Genomic DNA, 12880 nt, shown 5'->3' with positions numbered 1-12880 from the left:
TTGATCAAATCCAGCTCATCCCTGATCCCGTACAAAAAAAACAGAAGCATACGTGAATATGAAAACACAAAGTGCTACATATACTTTTTGAGATTAAAAAAGCCTATAGGCACATTTGTGATTTGGTAATTTATTATACAAATTGACTTGCATTGACTATAGACGATCAAACACCTCATCTAAATGCAAATCATCCCAACTTTCTGTATGGTTTGTCTTATTCTAAACGAGCACTGTTGCTTTATTTCTCAATGTACATTATTTATTTTCATACATAACTGATACTGGATTATAAATGTTTAAAACAAAATTGTCTGAACAGTGCTTTTGTTTGCCAAATAAGGCTGTGGTGTGTCGGGGAAATGTTAAAGAAGAAGTTAGATACTTAGATATTAAATACACAAAAGTAGCGATGCAAAAAACATGCCCTTTAAGACTTTAATGCCGAAGAAATGTTGCAAGTTCACTTGTATTTACGGAGAACAACAGTAAAAGGCAGACATATCAGAGATAAGAACCAACAACAAAGGAATATTTAATTATGCATTTTTTTTATTGTAGCACAACACATATCGCATATGGATAAAAGAGTTGAATAGATAAGACATTGTAAGAAACAAACATTGTCACTTGTTATAGATCTCTCTCTCTCTCTCTCTCTCACACACACACACACACACACACACACACACACACACGCACGCACGCACGCACGCACGCACGCACACGCACGCACACACACACACACACACACACACACACACACACACACACACACACACACACACACACACACACACACACACACACACACACACACATACACACACATACACACACACACCAGAGACACACAAAGGATTATTAAGTGGATTACTTTGGACATAGATACGAGCTATAACGTTTTTATATGACCATATGTTATAGTAATAAATGGCCACCATGCACATTTTCGTTCCTTTTTTATGGCAGCTGCAGAATAAATGGACTTGCGCCCTTCAAAATGCATTAAACACAACACTTTAAAAATCTATTTTAAGATTTGCTTAAACTACTGAACGGCGGTTTTTCTGTTAACATTTGGGGAAATGTTGGACTAGCCGCAGACTTGCGCATTCATCAACGCTCACCAGGACGCCGTTTGGTGTTAACCGGGTTAAGGTCTGGCGTCTGGCGTTTTACATTTCATGGTTGAATCTGAACTCAGCAGCCATGACAAACATCGCACATCGTAACACCTATACTGATAACATTAAGCATAATGGAGTCGAAATATTAAGTATTATGATAATTTCCATGTGTAAGTACGAATTTTAACTGAAGTTCAATTTAGTCTACACTAAGTTGTAATGTCATGTGACCCTTGTAGCTTGGCGATGACAAAGGGGAGATTTGTTTTCAAATCCTATGACTTTACAGTTTTTATTTTCCTACAGAGCAAGTAGCCTAATTATCACTCGTAAATTAGGGTTTATTTTGAAATTAGGTCCCTGACTTAACTGTCATTTCTTATTTATGGAACTCAGTGCACTTAGTTTCAGTTAATGTGAACGTAGCGAATTGTAGTTTGTTAGGCAGCTACTGATTTCCCTTTTGGAGGTCTCCACATTCATATTTAGCTCCCTCTTCTTAAAGTTTATAATAATTCAATTCCGTTTTTTACTACTACTAATCCATAGTTAAATAAAAACACATCGTAATCTAATGGCAATTACGCACATCATACATCACACATAACAAATAGCCTAAAACACACATACACGTTAAGATCCGTAAGAACGTCAGCATCACAGTTTCTTCAAATGTGCAAATTCACTCTGCACCAAAGTCACCACGTCACAAAAACATCATCTTTTTGTATTTATAATGCATGAACTATTTAGTTTTGGACCTCATCCTTAATTCAAATGTGCATTAAACCACAATTAGTCTGATTTGTATCACCTGAGACATTAGTATCAATTATATTGTTATTTTGTTGCCTTGCCGCTGCAACCCAATAGTTCAGGGATGTGTTACAGACTGACTGACAAGCTACACTATCGCAGGGGAAAACAGTAAATTCCTGCCATTAGATACAACAATAACAATATCCCTGTTATGAAAGCATTAATAGTTAGCCCTTTAACGAACCTTTTTACCTCCTCTGCTCTCTGCAGTCTTCTGTTTTCTGTCTTCGGCCTCTGTTTCATAAGAATTGTTTCACATGCATAACGTGGTGGTGGTTTTATGTTAAGCGAGGAACTCGGAAGCAACCTTATTAACGACACGTTTATGAACAATCAAATGGTCCTCGTTAAAATTTATTGATGGGCATAAAAACATTGACGGTCACTAGCCGAATATAACCCGCTGTAGTGGGCTGCTTGTCAAGAATCCAAATCCCCTCCTCTCCTATCTCCGCAGATCCCATTTAGAACATGGTTGGTTTGTTGCGTCCTCGTTAAAACGGTGCAAACTTAATTGTTGGTTACCCTGCATCCCGTATTATGATTACCACTCCCGTCTGTCGAGTCTATATGTAGCTACTGTGAAACCTTCTCTCACTATTAAGAAGTAAACAGCATTCCACCGGAAGTTAAACCCTTCACTGTATCAAATGTGCTGCTTTGATAAAGATAAAAGGCGCAAACGATTCAATAAACACTTTAATGTTGTAATACTATCCATTGGAATAACACGGGGCTACGGATTTCGCTAGACAGAGATTGATTACACCATCAAATAGTGCCTTGCTCGGGTTTAGACGTAATGTGCGCAGGTCTGTGCTGCGACTGGATAAAGATCCACTATTAGCTCTACAGAGGAACATTTCCTTATAAAGAAGCATGGTTGTTAAAGTTACCTCTAATACGTCCGTGAGAGAGCAAAAGAGCACATTCTTTAATCCGATTTATGTGCATTGGATCCGAGGATAAGTGGCGCATTGATCCACTGTACAATTTTTGTGGGGGTAAATATAATCACGTGTCCGTGAGGCAGCCAATCGCAGCCAGGCAAGCGTTGAGAAATAATTACCTGCCTTGATTGTTCTATGGCTAGATAAAAAAGTACACATACACTCCATATAATAATCGGATGCATGTAAAAGAGTCAGGGAAGCTTCGACATGTCGACCACGGGTCCCATAAGTAATTATTATGTGGACTCCTTGATCAACCATGAAAACGAGGATGTCCTTGCTGCAGCTCGGTTTTCGGCTCCCGGTTCTCACCCAGCCGGCTCTCGCACGACGTCCCTAGTACCGGAGTGTGCCGACTATCCTTCCTGCAGCTTCGCACCCAAGCCTCCCGTCTTCTCCACCTCATGGACCCCTGTACACTCCCAGTCCTCAGTGGTTTACCATCCATACAGTCACCAGCCTCACTTAAGCACAGACTCGAGGTATATGCGGTCATGGCTGGAGCCGATATCAGGCGCCGTGCCTTTCCATGCCTATCCGGGGAACAGCAGGCACTTTGGGCTGAAGCCCGACGCCTTTCAGGAGCACAGAGCCGCGGAGTGTCTCGGCTCCAGCGGGCGTACCTACACGGATTATCTGTACTGCTCATCCACTGACATGCGAGACAAGGCACTGCAGAGTATCCCTTCTCCCGAGTCGGAGCTCCTGGCTTCAGGGAAACATAAAGAAGAGAAGCCGGAGCTAGATCCGAGTAAGTTCAAGCTCCATACAGTCTTTTACAACCGGGTGGGAGTTTTGGTTTGAAAATCTGTCAATCTGCTCTTGACGTGAGGCATTTTAACGGCATGCATAAAGTAAAATTATAATCTGTTTCATCCCCCCTTTTCAGCTCAGCCCAGAGTAACCTCTGCTAGGGGGAAAGCTTTAGGAACTATAAAAGACAAACGCTACTAGGCTAATATTGGGGCTATAAAACCAGACGGGGTTGTAAACATGGACTCAAATCTACAGGAAGACGTTGAATTTGGAAGGCTATTGCATGATGTTAAAAACATACAAGGTGCTCTTTTTAAGCGAGCGACATACACCGACATATGAAATAATATTCATCAGTAAATGCTTTATGATGCAGCTTTACCACCATATTTTTGACCCAGTGCCATTTCACAAGGCACATTCAGTCCTTATATTAATGTAGGCCCGTCTTCTAGTGAAAGACACTGTTAGGCTCTATTTTATCCCCAGTAATGATGTGGATTATAATATTCCCCCACATAATAATGATAATAAGATGCTCGACTACATATAGTTGCATATTCTTTCTGGGTCCAAAACTAATTCACATGACTCTTCCAGCCAACTTGAGGAATGTAGGGACATATTGGAGGACTTTCACCACGGACCTGCTGTAAAGGCTTGAACCACGGGCCATTTTATGGGCCAATAAAGTGAATAAGCGCATTGAGTATTTTACGACGGTGTTACTCACAAGTCAAGGGGACAAGGAAGCAAATCAGTGTAAGGTTGGATAGTCTGAAGCTAGAATACTTCCTTAAAATGTTTACTATCAGCTAAGCTACAATGGTAAATATCAAAGCTATGTTTAATTTGACATGATTTGTAAGGATTGCACATTGGAATTAGACCACATGAATGCTGTAAATGCAGAGGCACATTTTTCAAATGCTCAGCATAATGTGGTGTTCATTAGTCATTGCTTACGTGTTTTTAAATGTCCCACGTTGTTGTTCTGTCTTTGTTATTATTAATATTATATTATGGTTTTAATTGCAGATAACCCTGTGGCAAATTGGATACACGCACGCTCCACGAGGAAGAAGCGATGCCCCTACACAAAGTACCAGACTCTCGAACTGGAAAAGGAGTTTTTGTTCAATATGTACCTTACTAGAGACCGCCGTTTTGAGGTCGCTAGGGTCCTGAATCTGACCGAAAGGCAGGTCAAAATCTGGTTTCAGAACCGGCGAATGAAGATGAAGAAAATGAACAAAGAAAGGAACGACAGAAAAGAACAATAATGTGGACTGCAATCACAAAACAACAATAATAACCACTAGTCACATGGACAGCACAGATTTACCAAATCAACCTTCAATCTCTTCATATTTATCCCTTGGTTGGATTGTTTTATTAACCTTAATCTTCGAAACTGTTTGATGCTGATTATGTTATTTTCCAGTCCACCGTATAAGAAAAACTAAAAAAAAAACTTCTGAAGAGATAATTACATTCTGCTTTCACTTCGAAATACCTTTGTGTTTTTTGTAAGAGAAATTAGTGCAGTTTAGACACGTTACAACTGTCTGAAGAAAGAGAATACTTGAATTCTTTTGAATTTCACAAATCCATAATTTATGATGTAAATGTTTTTCTCTCATGTTTATTTCCTTTGTACTTTGTTGTGCAGGTGTAGTATTTTGTACAGACACAGAGCATCTGCGACCGGACTTGTTTGTCTTGTATTTTGTGATAGTTGTTGTATTTGTGCATCTCTTTTTTTTATTGTAGCTAATGAGTTTAACTATAGAGTGTAGATACAGACCTCTGCAAATATAAACTTAATCACTAAATGGTTGTATGCTGTGTTCATTGTGACTTAATGATATCATGCATGTAAACGCATATTGGTTAGGCCTACATAAAGGGCCTTTTTAAGAACAAACCGAATCTCATTCAATGTCAGTTTAAATGTTTTCCTGATTAAAAAACCGCAGAAAATCTAATTACCAAATCATTATTTGGTTAAGCAAGATATTGCAAACAGAGAGTATGATAAATAAGTATGCCATCGCAATTATTCATCTAACATGTTTTGCCCGACGATCATTGCTCCAAATACAGCTAAGAGATCTGCCACCGAAAATAATGGCGAGGTCTAACATATATGTTGTCAGCGAGGCTTTAGAAAGGCTACACTGTCTTAATTCAGCTTTAAACTGGGGTTTAATTATCCTTATGTAATCCCCGGCCACGTACATTTAAAGTTGAACATACATTTAGGTAAAAGTGCACTCACTATGAAATAAAGGCACAAATAGCCGTGTTTGGTCTTTTAATGGGAAAACGAGTTAAAAGTTCATTTCTGCTGTTTTGTGTAAGTTTTTCAGACACAATTAATCTGCAGCCATAACAACTATAGTTTACTTCAATCGCACACAACACCTTCTGTTAGCCAAAGAGAATAACACAATTGCATCAGGCATACGATTTGTTTTATTGCTCCATTCCATATGCCTTTGTGTTTAAAGCTGTTTGTACGTTAGTCCCATTTCAGAGAACGCGTTGGTATATAATAAGTATATTTCTTCACAAATAACCTTCTCGAAAATATTTTTAGATTTATAGTTGTATCCTTTCGCCAGGCCCACATGGCGGTCTCAAAATCTGGGTCTGAATTTGAACATTTGAGTGTCGAAGTGACAGACAATTTCCCAAGTCTCCCATTTGTTTCCTGGGATAGTCCTAAATTGCCTTTTTGTGGTGGCAAACAATACGGACAGGATGCTGTAATTTCAAAGCCTAATCCAGTGCATTTCCGCTCTGCTCGGACAAAAATGCCAGTTTTACAGCCCCTGTTGGAGCTCGGCTGTTAGTCTCAAATGCAGACGAACAAAGCAAACTCGACTAACTGGCTAGACGTCTGGGCTAAATTACTTTATGGTTTTAATGGACGTTGGTGGTGGACTCCTTCAAAGGAGAGTCATGCGCACCGTTCAGGGGACTTTTGCCTGATGGGCCTGCCTCAACCCCCCGCACTTCATCACATGAGTGGTCTATTAGCCTACAATTAGATGAGGAAACGTCGATAGTTATTGTGCATAAATATGAGTGCTGCAGAGCACTGCTATCTCTCTTATAGAAGAGCAGCCATGATACGAACAAAAAACAAAAAAAACAAAACAACGAATTCAATACTGCTGTAAAACAGACTGAAGGCACTTGGTTACAGATCGGGTTAACTGCTTCTTTAACTCTATCATATTTAAGGAAAACAACGAGATATATACAAGGTTTGGATACATGGGGAGACCCTTTAGGTCCACATCGCAGTAGTTTCTGATTGGTGGATTCATTCAGGTTTAGGCCCACATCTGAACACTAGATGACGCTGTTGGTCCATGTTTTGGGCAGGATCTGTGTGTTGAAGGGCTTCTTTACAGCTCTTTGGCTTGGCTGAAAAATGAAGAGTAACCTATCGATGACAAAATGACAGATATGGTCCCTCACCGCATTATGTGTAATAGGCCACAAAGCAGTACTCCAAATACAGCTAGCTGGTTGTTGTGTTGCGCACAGAGTTTTTGCATAAACATGATTTGTATTTTCTACTTATTTCACTTTTCTTTTTTTTTTTCCTTTGTCTTGTGAGCTACATTTTTATTGTGTTCCCTTTTTTAGACTTTGAAACGTCTTTAATGTCCTTAAATTCATAAGTTACTGGAAATGTGAAAGTGTAGTTGTTCTTGTAAGAATTTCGTTCCCATTAAAATAGGAACAATTTTCTCAGACATGTTTTAGTTTGGACAAAAGTCAATAATATCTGCATTTAGTAGGGGTGTTAGTAATTTGGCATGATGCGTTTGTATCCTGTGTCTTTATTTGTTTTTCAATTTTGTATTTTATTTGGATAAATAACAAAGGATTTAATGGTCATGAAATTCATTAAAATACTTTTAGTGGGGAAAAAATAAATACATAATTGACATAATAACATCATAACATATTAAATGAAAAGCCAGAAAAAAATATTTAAATATATAAAGACTTTAATGAAAATTGCATCAGTTACATCAATACCAAATAATCAAAACTTAGAGAAGTCACAACAGCATAAACAGCAAAATGAAATACAACAATTATACAATACACTGACATGTTAACCATAATAATACTTAATAATAAGAATATGTACAATAATAAATATCATAATACCAAAAATAATAACAACAATTCAAGTGCCTTCTGCATTGCTTGTTAAACACAAAAACACATCTAACTGCTTATTTTGCATATCCTAATATGTGTTGGTTGTGATGTGTGTAGCTCAAAGTCCCCAAAGAAGTATGCAACAATGATTGGCAATCTGCATATTTATAGAGTGTGAAAGGTCTATAAATTCACCCAGTGCGCCTTCATATTTTACGATGATGTGTATAAAACGTCAGTAACCCCACAAAAACCGCACTGGCATATTTGGAGAGAGAGCCCATACAACTATTGAGCTGGGAATTGTGCGGGTGCTCATTGTAGCTAAACATCCGATGTAAAATTTTATGAACTCCTCCACGTGGGAGATTTACTGCGTATCCTCGTCGGTTTTTACGGGGTCAGTAAGTGGCACCTAGTATTCACAGGTCGTGTTTATATTTGCGTGTGTCGGTGTTTTACAGCGCATGGTGCAAGTGTGTCGCCCTATAGCCTTTACTCGATTACACGAGGAGGATGTGTTTGTTTTATTCTCATACGTTATTTACTATTGTGTGATGGCTTGAATTGCATCTTGCTTTATATGTGTAGTTTTTAATGCAATATTTTGGGTTTCAAGAACATGAAATGCTATGTTGACCCCCTAGTGCCCATACAATCTAAACTAGTTTCTGGAAATTAGTGTAAAACATCATTAGGACCTGACATGACAAACAGCAACTCATAACAGCTTTATCCGTTTTTAAAGAGGGGACCGTCCTTGCTTTAAACACATCATAGCCTCCATGGTTATGACAAGACAACTAGCTCAAGTCAGACTGTAGTGAAATGTTCTACCATGTGTCTCTTCATATCTTAACCACTCCATAACTCCATTGATCATCTTACAACAAAGCATTTTTTGTGAGAAACATATCATTGATCACATTTAAAGCCTATTGGGTTGTTGCTTATGATTAGTGCAGCTCCTCTCAAGGTGGATACACGTAGGGCCCACGTCTGACCGGTCGTATGAAGATGAAGGGGTGGGGGTGGAGGAGGGTGGGGGGCGCTTGTGGTGGGGGTGGTTCGGTGGGAAGCTAAAAAAAGGAAAAAGAAAGAAAAGAGCAGCGGCTGTGACTGTGCCGCTTTGAGCAAGCCAGCTTTAACCCAAGCTAACGCACATCTAAAGCACATGCCATGAGCCGGGTTTGAGCCTGCAAACCTGAAAAAAACACTCACGACTGCGAGCGAAATCCGATGAGAGGAACGGCTCAGAGAGAGTGAGCTGCCGTAGATTGTCCAAAGGGGCAGCGTTTCTCCTAGTTCCGGTTTGTCTGCCTGTGCGCGCTGTGCGAGTTGGGACCCTAAACAAAAGGCTGCCATCATCCTAAAGGAGATATTCTACTGCGAGAGAGCCCGTCTGCTTGATGCTAACTAAACATGAGCTCCTATTTTGTTAACCCTCTTTTTTCTAAGTACAAAGGCGGCGAGTCACTGGAGCCAACTTACTACGACTGCAGGTTTCCACAAAGCGTTGCCCGCAGCCACACGCTGGTTTACGGACCCGGAGCAGCCGCACCGGGCTTTCAGCACCCGTCCCATCATGTGCAGGACTTTTTCCACCACGGGACCACCGGGATCTCCAACCCCGGATACCAGCAGAACCCGTGCGCTTTGGCTTGCCACGGAGACGCAACGAAATTTTATGGATATGAAGCCCTTCCGAGGCAAACGCTTTATGGTACCCAGCAAGACGCAAGCCTAGCGCAATACCCAGACTGTAAATCGTCGAGCAGCTCTAACCCCGGAGAAGGACAAGGCCACTTAAATCAAAACACCTCTCCCACTCTTATGTTTCCTTGGATGAGACCCCACGGTCAGAATCATACAATTATTTCCTATTCTTTCTGTGTTACTGTGTGTGCGCGGGCGCGTGTGTGTGTGTGAGCGTCAGTCTGTGTGTGTGTCTGTAAGTATGTGTGCACGTGTTCTAAATATGCCTAAGTATACAGTCAGTGTATCTCTTAACTATAAAACGAAATAAGTCAGGGAACATGATGGGGCACATACAACCTGTACTGCAGGCTGCTGTTACTCTGCAGCACATGTCCATACAGGGCTGAATTTTTGCTTTCAAAAGTGCCTTTAAACACTGAATTGCTGATCACAGCTCATAACACAGGCTCTTTGAAGTCAATTATCGTTGACATAAGATATTTCACAAACTGTAAACGCACTAGGGGAAGGATAAATAAGTCATAGTTTAAAATATGGTGTTGCCACACACACCAGCATGCAGAGTGACAGGAGGGTTAGCTGAAACACAACATGCCACGATTAAACACAATCCGGGTTTTAGGGGTTTGGGGGTAATTTGACCCACAGGCCCAATGTGCCCCGGACATTTACAGCCATAATCATGAGGGCTTTGTAGATATTACCTCCTCCATTCATGGATCATTCTGTTCAGGCTATCAGGCTACATTAACTCCACACAGGTGTAAGCTTCGTTTTTATCTGCTCACAGATATATTTATCATCAGCCTGCTCCCATCTGTTGTTACAGGGCAGCTTAATCTGCCTCTTTTCGCATACTTTTCCCCCCTCTTCTCGTGTCCCCCCTCTGTGTGTCACTGTGTGTGAGACTTAAAATCTCATGCTTGTATAGGCCCTTGTGAGGAAAATCTTATGTATGCCCCTACATGTAGTTTGATTACTTACTTAAAATACAATATATTGATTTTATTTGTATTAGCATCAACAAACAGATGGCAATTAAGGACACTTTGACCCAAATTTACAGGTATATTAATTAATAATTGATAGCCATTTTACATAAACACAGCATCTTAATCACTTACACACTAACCCCTTTAGTAAAGTGAAAATCGCAGCTCCTGCAGATAGATCTGTAAATGGTATAAACAAAACATTAATATGAGATATTTACACACATTTTGTACAATATGACTTATATTGTTGAGTAGTACATTTACAATCTCACACTTTAAATAAGGACTTCCCCCGCTCTGTATGAGTGAATGTGAAAGCTGAACGACTAGAATTTATGCTGAGGGGAAGCAAATAGAGAATTAATTACAAGTCATCTGAATATATCTTTTATGGGGGACCGTGGTCAGCCCAGCTAACCTTTTGGCTTTATTTTATTCAAGCCCCAGGAAGACGGAATGGAAGGCAAACCTACAGTCGTTACCAAACTCTTGAACTGGAGAAGGAGTTTCTCTTCAACCCTTACCTGACTCGCAAGAGAAGGATCGAGGTGTCCCACGCCCTGAGCCTCACCGAGCGGCAGGTGAAGATTTGGTTTCAGAACAGGAGGATGAAGTGGAAAAAAGAGAACAACAAAGACAAGTTTCCGGGTCAGAGAGGAGAAGCTGAAACTGAAGCTGAAGCTGAAGCCGAGGCTGAGGCTGAGGCGGAAGAAGAGGGCAACGAGGACGGTGAAGTGGAAGAGGCAGAAGAGAAAGAAGCGGAAGAGAAAGAAGAGACCAAGGAGTGATTTTATGGTCCTTTTTATGGTTATATGGCTGAAAAAGAGAAAAAAAGAGAGGTCCCATAAACAGACGAAGAGTCACAAGGAGGCAGAGAGCGTCCACTTTATGACCACCCCTTTCATTTTGGCAAGAGGCAACAGGAATCCCTCTTAATATTGCTGTCATAAATAGGCAAAATTATCCCTTCTCGCGATTATTCTAAAATGAGTTGCATTCTGATTTTTCTGTAGAAGCTTCAAACGTTCAAAGCTTTAGCATACTTTATTTGATAGAACAGTCGCCCTTGCAAAAAAAAAGGGTAAATTAAATCGCATGTAAGATGGAAAATGGCTTCGCTATTTTTTACAATTTGCTTTGAATAACTGCGTCAAAAGCATAGCAAATTACGATAATTAATATCAAAACATGACCAACGCCGACCTTTGTTGTAAATAGATTATAGCTTACATTTAAAAGAACATGAACGTCATTTCAGAGTAGCCTTTCCGAAAATGTAAGCGAAATGTAGGCCTATAACTTAGTATTAAGTGTTCAAACATCATCGCAGCAGTTGCATCGGCTAACGGCCTGTGTAGAAACCACAAGTTTTATTATTATAATTGTTACTGTTACTGTTTTACTCGTTTTCATGTGAATGGCCTAGACAAAGATAGCCATTAGCTCCTCAGACATCTTTTTCTAGGATTTACCAGGGAATTGCAATCGTTTGAAATCCTTTGATGCTACCTAAACCTGGGGGAATTGCAATAGAGATTTCTGAATATAGAGATTTCATATGGTTTTAATTTTAAAAGTGTTCTATATCAACATTATATTATTAAGTTATGTATGTAGCATTTACCCAATATACAATATTACACTTGTTGAAGACAATTTGTGAGTCTTGGGAAAGACAATTAGCTCAAAGCCAAGCAAACAATTTTGAGATTGTACTACGGCACTACCTAAACTCAGAGCCTTGCCTTTGCTGAATTTATATTCCTCACTTGTGGCATTGCTCTGACTTGATTGCAAGCTATTTCCCCAACAACTAAAACTGCCTATAACGCACATGAACTGTGTAAGATAAAACCTGCTACAATTACAATGATTTTAAAGTAAGGGATTTTTTTTATTTTAATGTGCTGGTGACATAGCGTAGTTGTTTTGCACTGAATATAATCTTTATGTACGTCTTGTTATATATTGATGTTAACAATATGCTCGTTTCCTGGTGTTTCTCCTGTGAAAGACAGAATTGTGTGTCCCCGCCATTGTTGATGTAAAATCACAAATAAACAAGATGGCTCACTACCATTTCTGTTTTTTATTTATATTACAGCCTCGTTTACTGACATGATTACCCCCCCCCCCCCACACACACACACACACACACACACACACACACACACACACACACACACACACACACACACACACACACACACACACACACACACACACACACACACACACACACACACATGTTAACATGTATAGCGCGCACACATACATTTACAAAGAGTAGGCTACAATCTAATATGCAGTTTAATAA

The 12880-nt window shown here is 39.8% G+C and overlaps 2 protein-coding genes across 2 annotated transcripts; both read left to right on the top strand.

The window, feature by feature from the left end:
* Positions 1-765: 765 nt before the first annotated feature.
* Positions 766-5493, top strand: hoxc9a (homeobox C9a). The gene is made up of 2 exons (XM_079677213.1): positions 766-3653; positions 4697-5493. The coding sequence occupies exons 1-2, from the start codon at positions 3110-3112 to the stop codon at positions 4939-4941; spliced, it is 789 nt and encodes a 262-aa protein (XP_079533339.1). The 5' UTR covers positions 766-3109; the 3' UTR covers positions 4942-5493.
* Positions 5494-8865: 3372 nt separating this feature from the next.
* hoxc8a (homeobox C8a) lies at positions 8866-12642 on the top strand. Its single transcript, XM_079677039.1, has 2 exons — positions 8866-9707; positions 11005-12642. Exons 1-2 carry the CDS (start codon positions 9272-9274, stop codon positions 11349-11351), a joined length of 783 nt encoding a protein of 260 aa, XP_079533165.1. The 5' UTR covers positions 8866-9271; the 3' UTR covers positions 11352-12642.
* The last annotated feature ends 238 nt before the right edge of the window (positions 12643-12880 follow it).

The sequence above is a fragment of the Notothenia rossii genome (assembly GCF_949606895.1).
Source record: "Notothenia rossii genome assembly, chromosome: 4".
In the NCBI taxonomy this organism is placed as follows: Eukaryota; Metazoa; Chordata; class Actinopteri; order Perciformes; family Nototheniidae; genus Notothenia; species Notothenia rossii.
The sequence above is the reverse complement of the archived record's forward strand: the minus strand, read 5'-3'. Positions and strand labels throughout refer to the sequence as shown.